The 21239-nt window shown below is 44.3% G+C and overlaps 1 protein-coding gene across 2 annotated transcripts in view; it reads right to left on the bottom strand.

The window, feature by feature from the left end:
- Positions 1-246: 246 nt before the first annotated feature.
- CHRNA6 (cholinergic receptor nicotinic alpha 6 subunit) overlaps positions 247-21239 on the bottom strand; it is a 97502-nt gene continuing 76509 nt past the window's right edge. For both annotated transcript variants that reach the window (XM_075352251.1, XM_075352242.1), the window contains 3 exons: positions 15978-16087; positions 14916-15894; positions 247-2220 (listed from right to left, as the gene is read on the bottom strand). In XM_075352251.1, the coding sequence (XP_075208366.1) occupies positions 2092-2220; positions 14916-15894; positions 15978-16087 (1218 nt within the window). In that variant the 3' untranslated portion in view covers positions 247-2091. The remainder of the gene's footprint in view (positions 2221-14915; positions 15895-15977; positions 16088-21239) is intronic.

Consider the following 21239-nt stretch of genomic DNA (forward strand, 5'->3'; position numbering starts at 1 on the left):
GGTCACATGGGTATGACCTCATACAGGTCCAGCAAGAGACAAAGTGAATTGTTTGTATAATACTTATGCTAATTCTAACAGGGGGAGGGCATAACTATGAATATATTATATGATCCTCAGCTGCTGTCACTCAAGAAGCTGGTGATTTTAGAAACTTTACTTGCTTGTGTTTCAAAATCTATACATCCGAGCTGACCACTATAGGTATGTATAGAATCAGCCTGATAGTGCCAGTATAGCACTGGCTTTAGCTTATATACGAAAATCCTGGTGATTGGTTCCTTTTAAAATTGCTACAATATGGAATAGTGACTACAGAGCTGAATAAAACATTATTTTTTAACTTCTCATCTCTGTTGCAGAGATATTAGCTTGTAAAGTTTAGATTCAAATTTTCACTAAGACCAGTGGAGCATTTATATTTTCATGGTGTCTTGAACAGGAATATAAGAACATGCCCCCAGAGACTGTCAGACCCAGCTTTCTCTGTGTAATACATATTATGACAAACAGTCCTGCACTCCTCACTGACGTTTCATTACAGACACCTCTGAAGCTGCATCCCTCAATCCATGCCACTGTCAGTTCTGCTCTATTACCCCTAATCCTCACACTGACAGTGCTGTGGGATGAGAGCTGCAGATAGGTTTTTGTAATTACACACAACTCTCCTCTACTCACCTCCACCGCTTTTAATCAAAGTAGAAGCCCTGTTTAGAGCAGGACTTGGTCATTACATGTCTCATACAGAGAACACTGGGTCTGAAATTCTCTTGGTGCATGTTAGTTTTTTTTCCTTGCATGGCGCCTCCTGCTTATGATTGCCCAATATTATGAAGGAGGAAAAAAGTAAATTTCCCCTGAGATAAATCTCTATTAATGTCCCGTTAAGTGAAAATTGAAATCTAAAATTGACTAATATATCCCCAATGGATCTAAAAAATAAAATCTATGCAGCCATCCATGATGTGGCCAGCTTAATATGCTAAAGTTGGTGAAAGGTCCTCTATAAATATTATCAATAATTTTGCAAGTTTCCTAGTACGCATATCCTAGGTGACTGTGCCTAAAAATTGAGAGATTAGCTGTCATTACATTTTTATTTCAAAAGTCAGTAGTAGACATGAAAACAAGCAACTTTGTAATACATCTCATCTTATGAATTTTCTTTTCTCCTACTGGACTGATCATTCACTCTCAATTCATGAGTAAAATCTGTATTTGCTGAAGAGTCTGAAGATAGATATTCCCACTACAATGATAGTAGATGATAGAAAAGAAAAAAAAATGCCTGACCGTATAAATAGTACATCTCCTGATCCTCTGTTATATTGTAGGACTAAGGGCGGCAACGCCAAAAAAGCGTCAGAATATTTCATTTCCAACCATCATGAATTTTAATCCTTTTTAATTGTATGGAATAAATTAAATCATATTTTACGCATACCATTCCAATCCAGACTTCCTTTTCTTTTTGTACATGGGAGGTGATAGTTGGAGACTGGAGGAGGGAGGAGCTAGAAGAGGACACAGAAATTCTGCTGCAAGTTCTCTCGAAATAACAAGTTGCCCATACAAATTTATGAGCACCAACTGCCATGTCCTCATTAATTTGAACATTTTTACTCACTGAAAACAGATTTTACCTGTGAATTGAGAATTCTGAGAATGAAAGTAGCTGATTTCTCTAATAAGATATAATACAAAGTTTCTTATTTTGAAGTGTACTATTGATTTATGAAAAAAAATGATGGTTACGCACCTCGATCAATGAATGTGGAGATTACATAGCTCCTTTTGAGTGATTGCTTACAAATTTTTAGCTTTAATGCCCCAGGCCTTGTGCACATTACATACTGGACTGTGTACAGCTACTACAGTACATGATCTGATTTACTCTACTCCATGGATTTGTGCACATGTGGTCTGACTTCTTTGATGATAATGCCGTACTTGACAATGTTGACAGCCAATGTCCTTTGCGTTGCTTGCTTCTATTGGGTTTTTCCACTTATGCAGGCTTACTCCGATGGATCATGGCGTGACTGTACAAACACTACTTATGTTTTTATAGCATCTCTATGAAAACCTTTATGTTTTCTTCCCATCTATCATTGGCTGCAAAAATAACCCAGTGGTCCCTAAAACGCACAGGATAATAAACACCCAGAGAAAGACTCTATCAATGACCATAGCAACATACTTCCAGTCATCTTCTTCCTAAAACAAAGACATAGAGGAATTATAACTGAGTTTTACACATAATCACTCTACATGTAAAATATATCCTTCTTTTGTTAGAAATTATGCAAATAGTTACAGTGTAGTGTATTACATGGCGCATTATTCATCATAAATTGTATCAGCAGTGCAGTCCGTTAATAATAGATGACATATTTGAAACTACATATGGAAATGGCCCTGGGGAAAGTTAATTAAAGCTGATAACAACACTATGAAATCCATTACCTGGATAATCAAAGCAGGCTTGTATAGTTCTCACTGTTGACAAATTTTGAGACCCGTTTTTAAAGATGGATTATTATATATTACTATTTGTTAAAGGGAATCTGTTACCATGAAGAAACCTGACAAATATCTAATACGATAAGGCCGGCTTTGGATATTTGATGTAACGCAATATCAAGAAGAAACCTAGTGAGAAAAGGTGAACTCATCAAAAGAATTATCTACACTAGTCAATCCCTTTGCATAACCTCTGTTAGGGCATTTGACTGTAAAGGAAGGGTTAATTTCCTTAATGGCTTTATATAACATTATAGGGTTATTTCCTTAATGGCTGTATATAACATTAATAAATAAAACATGGAGAATATTTATGATCTCCTTCACCTAAATATTTTAAAATGCTGAAAGAAGTGTACTTAGGGGACCTTTATCCAAATGTTTCATGTTGAAATTGGCATGGCTTATACTAGTGGTTAAAGAACAGTATCATATATTTTGTTTTATGTTGCCTCTGTTAAGGAAATATTAGCAATCAAAATATTTGGTACATTTTTTTTAGGTCCAAGTGGCTATCAGAATTTTCACAGACTGCATGTACGTCTTCCTCCTGTATAATGATCACCAATCATAAACAGGTTCCAACACTCAAAGGAAAAAAAAACCCACTCCATAACTTAGAGCAGTTTTCTCAGTGTGCGACTTGTAGTGATACAGCCCTGATCTCCTGGTCTAACCTCCTGTGTGAGTCAGTGTTGGGGGACAGGCAGCATAGCTGAGTTTACTCTTTAGATGCCAATTACTTTAAACGTTAATATCGCTGCAACGGAGAGGCGGAATTAAAGAAACAAATTTATTCTGCTTTTTAGGTTCTTCACAATCATTTAATGTAATGGAGCTTCAAAATCTTCCCAGACAAGTGATAGGAAAGAAGGATAAAACATGTTCAATTTTAACACCTATAACGTTTTGTTTCCTGGAGAAAAAACCCATCAACAGCGGTTTTTGGCAGCAGTCTGCTCCTCTCACTTTATTCGGAGCACATACACATTTGGTTAAACCATGATGATGGCTTTCGGACAAATAAGCATTTGATCAACTACTATCTGCTGCCAATGGCCACCTTTATAGAAGTGTCCTCTTTACTAATGCCATTTTTTTCTTAAATACTATTTTAGGAAACTCTGAGGTGTTATTATAGGGCAACACCTCATTTACGATCACCATTAATTAAGTGGAGAAAAAAATGTACACTACAGTTCAAAGGTTTGGGGTCACCCAGACAATTTTGTCTTTTCCATGAAAAATCATACTTTTATTTATTAAATGAGTGGAATAATGAATAGAAAATATAGTCCAGACGTTGACTAGGTTAGAAATAATGATTTTTACTTGAAATAATAATTTTCTCCTTCAAACTTTGCTTTCGTCACAGAATGCTCCTTTTGCAGCAATTCCAGCTTTGCAGACCTTTAGCATTCTAGCTGTTAATTTTCTGAGGTAATCTGGAGATATTTCACCCCATGATTCCCCCCTCCCACAAGTTGGATTGGCTTGATGGGCACTTTTTGCGTACCATACGGTCAAGCTGCTCCCACAACAGCTCAACAGGGTTGAGATCTGGTGACTGGGCTGGCCACTCCATTACAGATAGAATACCAGTTGCCTGCTTCTTCCATAAATAGTTCATGCATAATTTGGAGGTCTGCTTTAGGTCATTGTCCTGTTGTAGGATGAAATTGACTACAATCAAGCACTGTCCACAGGGTATGGCATGGCATTGCAAAATGGAGTGATAGCCTTCCTTATTCAAAATCCCTTTTACCTTGTATAAATCTCCCACTTTACCATCACCAAAGAAACCCCAGACCATCACATTACCTCCACCATGCTTGCCAGATGGTGTCAGGCACTCTTCTAGCATCTTTTCAGTTCTGTGTCTTACATATGTTTTTCTGAGTGATCCAAACACCTCAAACTTCCATTCGTCTGTCCTTAAGGGGTACTTTGCACGCTGCGACATCGCTAGCCGATGCTTGTGATGCCGAGCGCGATAGTGCCCGCCCCCGTCGCACATGCGATATCTTGTGATAGCTGCCGTAGCGAACATTATCGCTACGGCAGCTTCACATGCACTTACCTGCCCTGCGACGTCGCTCTGGCCGGCGACCCGCCTCCTTCCTAAGGGGGCGGGTCATGCGGCGTCACAGCGATGTCACGCGGCAGGCGGCCAATAGAAGCGGAGGGGCGGAGATGAGCGGGACATAAACATCCCGCCCACCTCTTTTCTTCCGCATAGCCGGTGGAGGCAGGTAAGGAGATGTTCCTCGCACCTGCGGCTTCACACACAGCGATTTGTGCTGCTGCAGGAACGAGGAACAAGATCGTATCTCCTATTGGTGCGACACTACACAGATCACCGATTTACGACGCTTTTGCGATCCTTTATTGGCTCATCTAGGCTTTACACGTTGTGACGTCATTACCGACGCCGGATGTTCGTCACTTTCGATATGACCCCTACGAGATCGCAGTAGCGATGTCGCAGCGTGCAAAGTACCCCTAACACTTTTTTCCAATCTTCCTCTGTCCAATGTCTGTATTATTTTGCCCATATTAATCTTTTCCTTTTATTATCCAGTCTCAGATATGGCTTTTTCTTTGCCACTCTGCCCTGAAGGCCAGCATCCCAGAGTTGCCTCTTCACTGTAGACGTTGACACTGGCTTTTTGCGGGTACTATTTAATGAACCTGCCAGTTTAAGACCTGTGAGGCATCGATTTCTCAAACTAAAGACTCTAATGTACTTGTCTTGTTGCTCAGTTGTGCAGCGAGGCCTCCCCCTTCTCTTTTTACTCTGCTTAGAGCCTATTTGTTCTCTCCTCTGAAGGGAGTAGTACACACCATTGTAGGAAATCTTCAGTTTCTTGGCAATTTCTCGCATGGAATATCCTTAATTTCTAAGAACAAGAATAGACTGTCGAGTTTCACATGAAAGTTCTCTTTTTTTGGCCATTTTGAGAGTTTAATGGAACCAACAAATGTAATGCTCCAGATTCTCAACTAGCTCAAAGGAAGTTCAGTTTTATAGCTTTTCTAATCAGCAAAACTGTTTTCAGCTGTGCTAACAAACTTGCACAAGGGTTTTCAAGGGATTTCTAAACATCCATTAGGCTATGTGCCCACGCTAGAATGTCCCTGCGGATTTTTTTGCCTGAAAATCCGCGACTTTCGCGGGTGCGGATTTGCCGCGGATTTGCCGCGGATTTACCGCGGATTTGCCGCGGATTTTGATGCGGATTTTTTTTTTTTTTTTCCCCATTCAAAGCCAAAAATCCGCACCAAATCTGCACCAAACAATTGACATGCTGCAGATTTTTCCGGATCAAAATCCGCGGCAAATCCGCCGCGGAAAAATCCGCAGCATGGGCACAGCATTTCCAAAATGCCATTGAAATGGCTTGGAAGTGCTGCTGCTGCAGATTTTCGGCAAATCCGCGGTAAATCCGCGGCAAAATCCGCGGTAAATCCGCGGTAAATCCTGTAGCGTGGGCACATAGCCTTAGCCTTCTAATACAGTTAGCAAACACAATTTACCATTAGAACACTGGAGTGGTGGTTGTTAGTGTAGATATTGCATTAAAAACAAGACATTTAAAGCTAGAATAGTCATTTACCACATTAACAATGTATGGAGTGTATTTCTGTTTAATTTAATGTTAGTTTCAATGAAAAAAATGTGCTTTTCTTTCAAAAATAAGGAAATATCTAAATGACCCTAAACTTTTGAGCTGTAGTATAGCTCTAAAGGACAAAGGATAAATTATATGGATAACCTACTGATCCCAACTATCACCATGCAATGCTTCTTTTCACTTTGTTGGAGCTACAGGGAAATTAAACTTTTACTGGCATGGCTGCAGATTACAGCTAAATACTGGGGTTCCCAGTAACTGGGTACCCTATGATCAATTTATCATCAGGACACCTTCTATGGGTGCAGTAAGACAGCCATATAACACGGACGAGGATCGCATTGTAAAGCATGGACTGGACGGCAGCTCTCCTAACCCTAGCATGACAGCTGCATAGAGATACATGGTGTCAGACTTGGATCAGTAGAGCTGCCAGCCAGTCCGTGTTGTGCAACACAATCCTCATTCATGTTATATGTCTTAAAAAGAGAGATTGCCAAAAATGAACAACTTCTTAACGGAGATGTGAAAAAAATCGTTCTAAGTATCCTATAACAAATTGACCAACTTCTTCAACACTATAGACGCAATTCATTACTTACCGTAAATTGCACCTATTTATTTCTAGGTGTCTTGTGTTTGCACCAAATTCGTCTACCTATTTGTGCCTTCTTTAAAGTGTATTTTACATGTGTTGACCTATTTTATTCGCGACTGTGCATTGGTTTAGGTTCTTCACATATTTATGCCTTATTCATCATTTGTGACTTTTTCAAACAGTCTCAAAAATGTATAGAAAATGTTGCAAAAGTGATTTAAGACAGAAAAAAACAATATTCTGATTTTGCACAAAAAAGAATGAACCGTATGCAACATTTTGATGAATTTGGCACAAAAAACGTAGATTAAAATAAAATACATAGGGGGGCGTGTCCTGGACATGGCGGCGTGAGGAAGCTTGCTCTCAGAGCTCCCGCGCCCACAACAGCAAATACATACATCCTGCGGACCCCGCTCACCCAGGATGGCCCCAAAGAAGAGACCGGGAAGTGCTGCCACTCCTGCCTTCCCCGTGGCGTGCCGGAGTTCCCAGGGGAGCATGTCCAAGTTCCTGGCGGCACCTGGGCCTGAGCCTCCGCTGGCGGCCCGAAGCAAGATGGCGCCGGTGGGCTCGCGGCTCCCTCCGGTGGGGAATTCCCCAGGCGCAGCCCGGCGCCCTCCCACAGCCAGCAACATTGTGCCAGAGCCCAGCGGTGGGGAAAAACAGCGGAAGGAACCGGCAAGGGGACAGAAGGGAGAGAGCCCAGGTATGGAGGGCTGAAGGAGGGGGGAACCGCACAGCCTGCCTCCAAACACACTGCGGCGGGGGAAGCGGAGACCTCGGCCCCTGGGAGATCATGTGACCCAGGAATCCCTGCCATCCTTTGCACCCAGGGGTCCCCTCCCCCGCCGGGGCGCACCAGGCCCCTGCCCTTAACAGGCACCCTGCCCTCCGGCCCTCCGCAGGAAGATATAAATGCTCTCAGAGAGCTTATCCTGGCCCTCCCCAGCAAGAAAGATCTGGAAGATGTAGTGGCCAGAATTGAATCCTCCCAGCAGATGGCGCTGTCCACCCTGAGAGAGGAAATGGTGGTGCTGGAGGACAGAATTGAGGCAACAGAGCAAGCACAGGAGTCCCTGGAGGGTAGGATGGAGCGAATTGAAAGGGACTGTGAATCTTCTAATGCCCACATCAGAGATCTAGCCCTGCTCCTGGATGATCAAGAAAACAGGAGCAGGAGAAATAACATCAGGCTGAAGGGTATACCGGAGGACTGGCCTCAGGATCTCCTGCGCACTAAAGTCCTGTCCATTTTCAACAAGGTCACCGACCGTCCGCTTGAGGCTACCTACCTTTTTGACAGAATCCACAGGGTTGCCAGGCCCGGCCTCAGACCCACGTCCTCCTCCAGAGATGTGTTATGCCGCTTACATTACTATGGAGACAGAGAAAGGATCCTACAGGGGGCCTGGGCACACGGCTCTGTACAGATAGACGGAGCTACGGTAAAGTTGTTCCCCGACGTTTCCAGCCGCACACTGTATATGAGGCGCCTGCTGCAACCTCTCCTGATCAGCATAAAAGAAGCGAACGCCTCCTATAGATGGGGTCACCCCTTTCACCTGATTGTGCGTAAGGGGGACTCGGTGTTCTTGCTGAGGAGGCACTCGGAGCTTCCGAATCTCTGCGCCTTCCTGGATATATCGGACTGCTCGGTTCCGGACTGGATGGCTTGGGAACCGAAAGGCCTATATGGAGCAGCGGAGGAGAAAGGGGGGAGACCCCTCTGACCAAAGGGAGGCCCTGTGAGAGTTGAGGCTCCTCTCGAGTAAAGTTTGATCGGAGGGGTGCCTACAACTGAGGCAATGCTGGTGGAGGTGGAGCCAAAGAGGCGGGAGATAGGAGGGTCTTCTGTGTGCCAACGCCTCTCAAAAATGGCTTTTGGGATGTTAAATCTATTCTGCTGGACACAATGTACTGGGGGATGATTAAAGCATTTGCATTGGCGGATCTTAAGATGGTGTGCGGCTGGGGGGGGTAATGTTTTTACATGCTTATCCTGGGGGGGTGGGGTTAGCGGGAGGGTATTTGGCGGACCCTTCCTTATTGTTGGGGAGGGGGGCCTGCCAGCAGCAAAAAGTAGGGCGCGGGTTTGCGCTCTGGCCGTGTGTCGGTCCGTGTCCCCGTTCTTCCCTTAAGTAGTCCCTGGGCTGGTCCCCGGTTCTACAAGCAGTACATTAACTGTTTCTCTAGTTTCTGGCTATCTTCTTGAGCTTCTTTCCTTTCTCTTTTCTATCCTAGAAGCTCTCCTCTTCTTCTTTTCTCCCCCCTCTACCCACTCTTTTCCCCTCTCTTCCCCACCCCCACCCCCTTCTTTTTTTTTTTTCTTTTCCTCTCTCCCCCCCTTCACCCCCACCCAGGTTCCTGTGACAGAGCATGGTGAAACAAAAGCAGCACGAGTTACGAGTGGGCTCATTGAATGTCAAGGGACTTCACAGCCCAGAGAAATGTTCTATACTATTGAACTTTCTATGGAGAAACCGAATCCAGGTTGCCTTTCTTCAAGAGACACACTACTGCGAATCCAGACCATATAGACTCTCGGACAGAAGGTACCCAATAGTACATCACTCACCCTCCCCGGATCCTAGATCAAGGGGCACAAGCATCTTGCTGTCTAGTACGCTCCCTTGGGAACAGTTGGACTCTCGGTCGGATGCCGAGGGAAGGCTCCTAATGCTCAAGGGACGCATTGTCTCCCAGATTGTCACCTTTGTGGCAGTTTATCTGCCTAATACGGGCCAGTGTGCCGCCTTGCTACGTTACCTTGAGCAGATGGAGGAATTCTCAGAGTGTACTCTGATTCTGGGGGGTGACTTTAATGTCGTGTTGGAGCCGTCGAGGGATAGTTCAAAGGGGGTGTCCAGTCAACCACAGACGGCTCTGCGCCGGATGAGACGGGGACTACATGATCACCAACTGATAGACACTTGGCGGTTGATGCACCCACTAGACAAAGACTTTTCATTTTATACAGCAGTTCATAACTGCTATTCACGGCTGGACCTCTTCTTCCTCAAACACGGGGACCTTCATTCTCTGGTGGATGCGTCAATTGAGTGCATATCCTTTTCTGATCATGCTCTGGTCACAGTCACTATATCCCTCGACTGTGCCATCAAAAGACAGGGACAGTGGATGCTGAACACTTCATTACTTCCTGACCAGGTGACGATGAGGGAACTGGGGGAGGCCTTGACTGAATATTTTGACAGTCATAGAAAGGGGGAGGTGTCTCCCAATATTGTCTGGGAAGCGCACAAATGCGTGGCAAGGGGACTACTCATCAAACATGGCTCACGATTGAAGAGGGAACGGGCAGCAGAGGTCCCATCTCTCTTAGTCGATATAAGGGAGTTGGAAGTAACACACAAGGGGTCTTTGGGAGGGGAAATAGGTGTCAGGCTGGGCAGGAAGAAGGAGGAATTGCGTACTTTACTATACCACAAAGCCAAGGGAGCACTAGCCAAGTGTAGAAGACACTTCTACGAACTCGGCAATAAGAGTGGCAGGGCGCTGGCTCGTGCCCTGCGGACTCAGAGAGCGAGGGGATATATCCGAAGGACATCGCATCCGCCTTCAAAGATATCTATTCCTCGCTTTACTCGATAGACGGGGGACGATCCGAGAGGGCCGGGGCGGAGCTGCGGCAACGCATAAGGAAATATATATAAGGAAATATATCTTGGATTCCGGCTTGAAACACTTTAAACCCGAGGAAGCGGCGGCACTGGAGAGGCCCATCTCCGAGGAGGAGTACTGGTCCGCAATCAAAAACTCCCCCACAGGCAAGGACCCGGGCCCAGATGGTTTCCCCTTACAATACAATAAAAAAATGGGCGCTCTACTGTTTTCCCCATTCCTCTCAGCCTTTAACAATATCCCATCCCACGCGGCGGCCTCACTGCCGAGGGACTCCTTAGCCGCTAACATAGTAGTCATCCCTAAAGAGGGCAAAGACCCTTCCTCCTGCTCTAGTTACAGGCCGATATCTCTCCTTAACACAGATTTGAAGCTCTTTACTAGAATCATATCGGATAGACTTTCCCCGCTGATTGGGGAAATTGTTCACTCGGACCAGGCAGGGTTTGTAAGGGGAAGAGAAGCAAGAGACAACACTACTAAGGCGGTAAACTTAATCCACAAGACTAAAACGTAAGGGACGCCCCTCATGCTCTTGTCGACTGACGCAGAAAAAGCGTTCGACAGAGTTAATTGGATATTCATGGAGGAGGTTTTGCGAGTGGTGGGGCTGGGGAGGATGATGCTCAGGTGGATCTGCTCTCTGTACAGCATCCTATCGGCAACAGTCAGGGTGAATGGTCTCATTTCAGACAGATTCCCCATTCTTAATGGAACAAGACAGGGTTGCCCCCTCTCGCCCCTGATCTTCATCTTGACCCTGGAACCCCTACTCTGTCGAATCAGAGGAAACATCGACATATCGGGCCCTAGAGTTGATGGTACCACCTACAAAATTGCGGCGTATGCGGATGACCTACTCTTTTTCATAACTAATCCACAGGTTTCCCTCCCCAACCTATTGAGAGAGTTGGAAATATACTCCTCTCTTTCTAACTTTAAAATCAACATGTCAAAGTCCAAAGCTTTAAATGTATCTCTACCCCAAGAACAGGTAGTCTCACTTCAATCTGCGTTTAGGTTTAGGCGGTCTAGTCACTCCCTGAGGTACTTGGGGGTCCAGTTGGCAGCGGACATTAGTCAACTCTACAAACTGAATTATCTTCCTCTCTTGCAATCTATTAGAAGAGATTGCACAAGATGGGGGAAGGGCTACTTTACTTGGTTCGGGAGGTGTGCAATATTGAAGATGAACATACTTCCTCGGCTATTATATTATTTCAGTCCCTGCCGATTCGGATCCCGGGCTCCTTTTTCAGGGATGTGGCTTCACTACAAACTAAATTTATCTGGGCAAATAAACCGGCGAGAATTTCCCGTTCCCTACTGTGCAGGCCTAAGAGCAGAGGAGGTCTGGGAATCCCCGATTTGAAAAAATATTACTGGGCCACTCACATGGTCAGGGTACTAGACTGGTGCCGCCACTCTAAGACAAAGGCATGGGTGGCATTGGAACAGAGTTTCTCGGACATACACCTCCCGGCCACTCCTTGGCTTTTGCAATTTTCTCCGACAAATTTGAAATCTCACCCACTTATTGGTGCCACCCTGGAATGCTGCTCGAAAAGCGAGATTCGGCGTCTCCTTCTTCCAGTGCCTTCCTGCATGTCGCCCATATTAGGTGACCCGGAGTTCCATCCCGGCCTCTCGGACCCTGTCTTTAGGGGTTGGGCCCAGGGGGGTAGATTTAGAGCTTGTCACCTGGGAGGAGGGGGGGACTGGCTACCTCTTGAGGATATCCGTAGTCTCCTGACCCCGGACCCCATGGGGAGATGGAGGGCGATGCAACTGAGGCATTTTCTGGGCTCCCTCCCCTGCTTCACTCAGTATGCAGGGCCCCCCACGAGGTTTGAAAAACTGTGTCTAGAGGCGGGTGTTCTTCGGCATTCACTTTCCCTAGTATACAACATGCTATCGGACCCAGGAGACTTGCCCCTTCCGGCCTACCTGAAGCAGTGGGAGAGGGATCTGGGGATTGCCCTGACTGTCATGCAAAGAGACAAAATCCTACTGTTAGCACATAAAACATCGATCAGCTCCAGATTGCTGGAGGCAAACTATAAACTGCTGGCAAGGTGGTACAGAGTCCCAACTAGGCTGCACAGGATATTCCCCTCAGTGGACCCCACATGTTGGCGTTGCGGATTAGAGGAGGGTGACTATGTACATGTTTTCTGGTCATGTCCCTCTCTGCAGAGGTTTTGGTCAGAGGTGAAGCAGGTAATCAGACAGGTGACCGGGACGAAAGAGACACTGGGCCCGGAGTTGTTTTTACTACAATTATCGGAACTCCCGATCTCTAAATACAAGCGCTCCTTGCTGAGATTCCTGGTCATGGCCGCCAGGTCCTGTATTCCTCTTGGCTGGAAGTCTACCGCCCCCCCCACGATGGCCCAGTGGGTATCAAGGGTTAACGACTTAATGCACATGGAGGATTTGACATCCTCTCTTAACGACCGTCACGAGGAATTTTACAGGACATGGTTTCCATGGATGGAGTTCACTTCCTCAGCAGACCACATAAGACTGCTCTCTGATCCATGGGAGTGCACTGGTGGGAGGGCAGGGTGATGCCCCGTGAGTCCCCACCCCCCTCTCCCCACCCCCCACCCTTTTTTTTTTCCTTTTCTTCTCTTCCTCTCTCTCTCCCTCTCTTTCTCCTTCTCCCCCCCCCTCTTCTCTCCTTCCTCCCCGCTCCCCCTCCTACTTTTCTCCTGTATCAACTTATGATATACTCTTTTAGGACTTCTTTTTCTCTCTTTCTACTATATGTTCTTCTTTCTTTGTATAGAGTTGGTTCTCAAAAAGGTTAAACTCAGACCAGACTCGTTTGGAGGGCAGACGGGATGCATAAGGGTATTGGAGGTCAGGATACATGTCAATGTTATGTCCCTGATAATCTTCATGTCGCTCCTTGTGGAGCAGAAAGTTTTCAATGTTACGAGTTGTTATTTAAAATAAAGAATTTAAAAAAAAAATAAAATAAAATTGCAAATGATGTTATCAACTGTACCTCCAAATAGAAAAAGAATATATAGGCTTTGTTACATATATATATATATATATATATATATATATATATATATATATATATATATATATATATATATATATATATATATATATCTCAACATGCAAGGTGGACCAGCTGGATAATATATACCTGCTCTCTCTGTGTTGCACGGACCAGGACTGGGAACAGATCCTACAATGTAGAAAATCAATGTGGAAAGGTCCAGCAAGAATGTAGACTTCAGGTATTGTAATTAAAATGCAAATTATTTATTGCAAATGGATTAAAGAAGTTTCCAGAGTTCAATAGCAAGGTGCAGACATCACGCTGAACAGAGTACGCGTTTCGGCGGAGACAATATGCCGCCTCCTTCACGGTCTCAAGCTCGAGACCATGAAGAAGGCGGCATATTGTCTATTGCTATTGCTATTGAACTCTGGAAACTCTGGAAACTCTGGTTACAGCTTACCGCAGCTGCCTGATGCCGGCTCCTGCTCCCTGCTCGCTTCATTTCGTCGCTCTCTCGCTGTCACACACAGCGATGTTTGCATCACAGCGGGAGAGCGACGACCAAAAAATGAAGCTGGACATTTGGCAACGACCGGCGACCTCACAGCAGGGGCCAGGTCGTTGCTGGATGTCACACACAGCGACAGCGACGGGACGTCGCTGCAACGTCACAGAAAATGGTGATGTAGCAGCGACGTCGTTGTCATCGTCGCTGTTTGTGACACCACCCTAAGAGTTTTGTAGAAACAATGAGGGGCTTATCCCCCCATCTATAAACAAACTATCTTCATGTCTGGCTGAATGTTAAGAAACACAACCCATGCTAGTCACTGACAGAGTCCATGTCGTCACAAATGACACTAAACACACGGCTAAAATAACAAAGGAGTGGCTTCAGAACAACTCTGTAACCATTCTTGACTGGCCCAGTCAGAGCCCTGACCTAAACCCAATTGAGCATCTCAGGAGAGACCTGAAAATGGCTGTCCACCAACATTCACCATCCAACCTGACAGAACTGGAGAGGATCTGCAAGGAAGAATGACAGAGGATTCCCAACTCCAGGTGTGAAAATCTTGTTGCATCATTCCCAAGAAGACTCATGGCCATCATAGCTCAAAAGGGTGCTTCTGCTCAATACTGAACAAACGATCTGAATACTTATGACTATGTGATATTTCAGTTTTGGGTTTTTTTTTTTCATTTGCAAAAATGTCTACATTCCTGGTTTTTGTTTTTTTTTGTCAAGATGGGGTGCAGAGGATACATTAATGAGAAAAAAAATGAACTTTTTTATATTTACCAAATGGCTGTAATGAAGCAAAGAGTGAAAAATTTAAAGGGGTCTGAATATTTTCCATACCCACTGTATATATAAAAGCATCAATGTTGACTAAAAAGACCAGATTACCACATAATGTGGGTCATTTAAATAGCTACATATGTTAATTTTCTGATAAATTGCTAATGATGAATTAATCAACTATACCTCTTTTCTTTCATTATGATCTTTGATGTTTTCTGCCATAAATTGAATGCTCTCAACAACACCTCTGATTTCTGGAGGAGACTGCTGAATTACATTGCAGGCTTCATGGTTCTGTCGCCTCCGGCTTCTGGCACTTTGTTCCTTTGTTTTCATACAATGATAACAAGTCTCATCTTCAAACACTTCTACATCTCGGCACTGGGTGTCTACAGCTTTTCCTGTCTTGCCATATGTTCTCTTCTTGGTTCTTTTAGAGCATGGTCGATCTTTTTTCTCCATAGTTTTCCTCATCATGAGCAGTTTAGGTAGACGTTTTAGAAATACATCTCTTACCCACTTGGGCATTTTGTGTGTTGTTGGGGTCCGATAATGAATGTTGAGCACAAATACTGTTACCACGATAGATAAGGTTACAAATATCATGGTGAATAAGAGGTACTCTCCAACCAGTGGGATTACAAGAGAGGTAGATGGTATTGTTTCGGTGATTACCAACAGGAACACAGTCAATGAAAGCAATACTGAGATGCAAAGGGTGACCTTCTCCCCACAATCTGATGGAAGGTAGAAGACTAACACTGTTAAAAATGAAATAAAGAGGCATGGCATAATGAGATTAATGGTGTAGAACATAGGCAGCCTTCTGATGTAAAAAGAGTAGGTTATATCTGTGTAGATTTCTTCACAGCAGTTATACTTTATATCATGTTTGTAACCAGAGGCATCTACTATTTCCCATTCACTGTTCTCCCAAAAATCTTTCATGTCAACTTTTGACCCAATAATGGAAAGATCAATTTTTGCCTTATCATATGACCAGGATCCAAATTTCATTGAACAGTTCTGATGATCAAATGGAAAAAATGTTATATCCATTGGGCATGAACTCTTGAATATTGCTGGTGGAGACCAAGTTATCAAACCATTGTATTTAAGTAAAGCCTTCGTCTTTCCTTCAACCTGAAAGTCTCCGACTGCGCTGTAGGAAGAGAAAAAAAGTTAAATTCATAAACTCTCACATTACAATGAGAAATAATAAAGAGATCAGTACGGACTACATACTTATTGTACAAAACAATGTCAGGTTTCCAAATCTTGTCTGCGGGCACACGCATAAATTCAATCCCGTCATAATCCACAGGATTCCACTTGAGCTTGTAGTCATTCCAGATCTACACAAAGGATAAACATAATTCATTTTTAATTAAGAGAAGAAGGAACAAGATAAAACATCCTACAATAACAATGTTCTGCAGCCGAATTGATTTAGAGACAAAAACAGTGGAACCTAACTCATTGTGTGGTGCTGAAAATGAATATGATGCTTAAATTTGCTGATAGATCTAATTTTCAAGATTCAGAGGAGGTTGTGACACTTATGACACCTTTCATGCAGGTTAATAGAATAGAATCTTTATTACTTCATCATCATTATTGGATTGTTAGTAGTCTATAGTTAGTAGATAGTTGTCTATTACATTATCTATTTAGTCTATTGCGCCTTCAGTATTGTATCATCTTAGGGTGACCAATCAAAAAACGCCAACTCAACTCCAATGACTTAATCCTAATTACAGTTGCATCATCTACTTTTATAAATATATATACAGTTTTAGGATTTCTTAGCTTAGTTTCTTAGCATATTGACATGTTTCTACATGTTTTTTTTCAGTTATACTTCGTTCTTGCATTAGCAAAACAATTGCTACAAATGCGGAGAAGACACTTTTGTATCACAAAGGTGAAACTTGGCTACCATGATAAGGAAAGCCTACAATCTTTATTTTGGCTGCAGAATCGGTACAAGAGTTGGGCTTCAAACATATGCTATAATACACGTACATCACATCTTACTCAGGGATTGCATGTTAAGAGGCAATCTGTGCCTTTTGAAGTCCCAATGATCTAGAGAGAGCCAACTGATCACACTACAAATTGCTATTTTTGCACGGTGTCCCCATTAGGAAAGAAGTTTCAAGGATGAAAATATAGACTTTACACTAACCAAACATTTCAGCTACAATACAGCTAGTACAACATACAGAAGAGCTGCCGCTTCCAAAAGCACCAGAAACATTTTTATGTTAATCTAACGAGGATGAAGAGGGTGTCATGAAGCATATTCTCTCACAATTCACAATTTCTGTCAGCAACTTCAACTGAAACACACCATATAACATATCTCTTGTTAAGCGGGCTTTACACGCTACGATATATCCAACGAGATGTCGGCGGGGTCACGTCGTAAGTGACGCACATCCGGTATCGTTAGTGATATCATAGCGTGTGACAGCTATGAACGAGCAGAAATACTCACCTTCTTGTTCATCATTGACACGTCGCTCATTTTCTAAAAATCGCACATCCTGTTCTTCATCGTACCCGGGGTAGCACACATTGCTCCGTATGACACCCCGGGAACGATGAACACAGCTTACCTGCATCCCGCCGGCAATGCTGATGGAAGGAGGTGGACGGGATGTTTACGTCCCGCTCATCTCCGCCCTCCGCTTCTATTGGCCGGCCGCTGTGTGACGTTGCTGTGACGCTGATTGTCCCTCCCCCTTCAGGAAGTGGATGTTCGCCGCCCACAGCGAGGTAGTTTGGAAGGTAAGTACGTGTGATAATGTTTTCTTTGCTTTTGACCACAGAATCGCGGTAAATACACATGCGTTTTTACCGCGTTTTAGCCGCGTTTTTAGCACTTTTTACATGCTTTTCCATTGCGTTTAGACAGATGCGTTTTGAACATAAAGACACTGCTAAATAAAGTTTAAACAGTGAAACACAATGAAAAAATGAGGGAAAAAAAGGACACAAATATAATTATTGAAATCATAACGAAAATAGTTATATTTCATATAATTATAGCGGTTTTATACTATTTATCACTAAAATAGCAATAAATAAATATTTTTTCATTAATTTAATTGTCGGACTATGTGTGTGAGTAAAGGGATATATCATTTCATTATTTTGATGTCAGAAACACATGCGTTTATGTAGTCCAAAACGCATTGTTTCTGCAGCTAAAAAGCATGTAAAACGCTGGAATTTTGATGTTGCTTGCTTTTTACAACTTCTCATTGACTTCAATGTTAGCAAAACGCAACCCAAATGGCAAAAACAGTTGACATGTTGCTTCTTTGAACGCAGAGTTTTTGCCCAAAATTATGCAAATTAAACGCAGCGTTTTGAACTGCAAAGTGCGCACAAGAAATCCACTTTTCCCATAGACTTTGCAGGAAAATCAAAACTCATGCATTTTGGCATGAAAACACTGCAGTTCAAAACGCTGCAGAGTAGCAGGTGAAAACGCAAAGTGCGGACACAGCCTAACTGTATGTTAAGTTAGCAAATATACTCACAGCAAAGTGAGTACATTTTATAATATATTTTTGGGAGAGTTTTTATCTCCTCTTCTTGTTGCTATTTTTGATAAGTTAGAAAATACTTTACTGCAATTCGGCAAACAGTTTCATCCCAGGGATGGCATGTGAGGTGTTTGACAGACGAAGGGTGCCAATGGTTGTTATGGCACCAAGGAGACCTAACAATAGCTGCCATGTGTGCCATTTAGTAGCTTCAGCTTATCAGATACTGCTGGAGGTGGGGTCTAATGCCTGCTTTACACGCTTCAATAAATCTTTCAATCCGTCGTCGGGGTCAAGTTGTAAGTGACGCACATCCGGCATCGTTCGTGATGTATTTGCGTGTGACACTTACGTGCGATCAAGATTGAACGCAAAGACGGTGATCGCATACACGTCGTTTATTCCTCATACATTGTATGTTTTGTTTTACGAACCTAGTCAATTGAAACGAGTGACATCCCTCATACGATTTTGATGTCTGAGGCTATGTGCGCAGGTGTGCGCTCTGCACCGCAGCTTAAAAAAAGGTCCGCTTCAGAGCGCAGCTGAAAAGCTGCGTTCTGAAACGCCTCACAATGTCTGTCATTCACTAATCTCTGTCAGTCGGTCACTATCTCTGTCCCTCTCTCTCTGTCCATGTCAGTCTATCCCTCTTACCCCCTCTCTCATACTCACCGTTCCCCGATCCCCGGCGCGGCGCTGCACGGCATTCACACTGCTCCGGCGGCTTTTACTATTTTGAAAAAGCCGGCCGCTCATTAAACAATCTTGTATTCCCTGCTTTCCCCGCCCACCGGCGCCTATGATTGGTTGCAGTGAGACACGCCCCCACGCTGAGTGACAGGTGTCTCACTGCACCCAATCACAGCAGCCGGTGGGCATGTCTATACTGTGCAGTGAAATAAATAATTAAATAATTAAAAAAAACGGCGTGCGGTCCCCCCCAATTTTAATACCAGCCAGATAAAGCCATACGGCTGAAGGCTGGTATTCTCAGGATGGGGAGCTCCATGTTATGGGGAGCCCCCCAGCCTAACAATATCAGCCAGCAGCCGCCCAGAATTGCCGCATACATTAGATGCGACAGTTCTGGGACTGTACCCGGCTCTTCCTGATTTGCCCTGGTGCGTTGGCAAATCGGGATAATAAGGAGTTAATGGCAGCCCATAGCTGCCAATAACTACTAGATTAATCATGTCAGGCGTCTCCCCGAGATACCTTCCATGATTAATCTGTAAGTGACAGTAAATAAACACACACCCAAAAAAATCCTTTATTAGAAATAAAAAACACAAACATATACCCTGGTTCACCACTTTAATAAGACCGAAAAAGCCCTCCATGTCCGGCGTAATCCACGGACCTCCAGCGTCGCTTCCAGCTCTGCTGCATGGAGGTGACAGGAGCTGCAGAAGACACAGCCGCTCCTGTCAGCTCCACGCAGCTAATGAAGGGAATAGCGCGATCAGCTGAGCTGTCACTGAGGTTACCCGCTGTCACTGGATACAGCGGTGGCCGCAGGTAACCTCAGTGACAGCTCAGCTGATCGTGCGGCTGTCTTCAGTTGCTGCGTGGAGCTGACAGGAGCGGCTGTGTCTTCTGCAGCTCCGGTCGCCTTCATGCAGCACAGCTGGATGCGACGCTGGACCATCCTGGATTACACCGGACATGGAGGGCTTTTTCGGGCTTATTAAAGTGGTGAACCAGGGTATATGTTTGTGTTTTTTATTTCTAATAAAGGATTTTTTCGGGTGTGTGTGTTTATTTACTGTCACTTACAGATTAATCATGGAAGGTATCTCGGGGAGACTCCTGACATGATTAATCTAGGATTTAGTGGCAGCTATGGGCTGCCATTAACTCCTTATTACCCCGATTTGCCAACGCACCAGGGCAAATCGGGAAGAGCCGGGTACAGTCCCAGAACTGTCGCATCTAATGTATGCTGCAATTCTGGGCGGCTGCTGGCTGATATTGTTAGGCTGGGGGGCCCCCCATAACGTGGAGCCCCCCATCCTGAGAATACCAGCCTTCAGCCGTATGGCTTTATCTGGCTGGTATTAAAATTGGGGGGGACCGCACGCCGGTTTTTTTAATCATTTAATTATTTATTTCACTGCACAGTATAGACACGCCCACCGGCTGCTGTGATTGGGTGCAGTGAGACACCTGTCACTCAGCGTGGGGGCGTGTCTCACTGCAACCAATCATAGGCGCCGGTGGGCACGGAAATCAGGGAATTCGAGATTGTTTAATGAGCGGCCGGCTTTTTCAAAATAGCAGTGTGAATGCCGTGCAGCGCCGCGCCGGGGATCGGGGATCAGTGAGTATGAGAGAGGGCTGCTCAATTCAGTTACTCAGGGGATTATCGGTCACCGGTGAGTCCTTCACGGGTGACCACTAATCAGGACGTGACACAGACAGAGCCGCAGCATGACAATGAAGTCGGGTGAAGTTAACCCAATTTCATTCTGATCGTGCAGCTCTTTCTGTGTCTGCTGTCATCTGTCATTCAGCTCTGCTACATGGCTGTCTGTGTCTGCTGTTAGCGGCCATGTAGCAGAGCTGAATGGCAGATGACATAGTAAAAACGGATCCCTACACATTACACATGCTTGGCAAGTCAATAAATAAAAAAAAAAAAAAAGGGTGCCCAATGCATACGTCACAGAACACATGATCTAAAGGATCGCACACAAAATTGATCAATTTAACATAGACTACTAACGCACGTGTGACAGCAAATGAACGACCTACGTGCGATCTCATTAAATTGCATATGCGACCTGGGCGTGTCACATCGCATACGAGATCGCACACCTAATTGTAAGGTGTAAAGCTTGCTTAATAGACTATCTGTCAGTCAATTATTGACATGCTAGGTAATGCACTGCACTACATAAGTTATACAGTGTATTAATGCAATCAAAGGATCACATGTTCAAGTCAC

The sequence above is a fragment of the Anomaloglossus baeobatrachus genome, chromosome 1, assembly GCF_048569485.1.
Source record: "Anomaloglossus baeobatrachus isolate aAnoBae1 chromosome 1, aAnoBae1.hap1, whole genome shotgun sequence".
NCBI lineage: Eukaryota > Metazoa > Chordata > Amphibia > Anura > Aromobatidae > Anomaloglossus > Anomaloglossus baeobatrachus.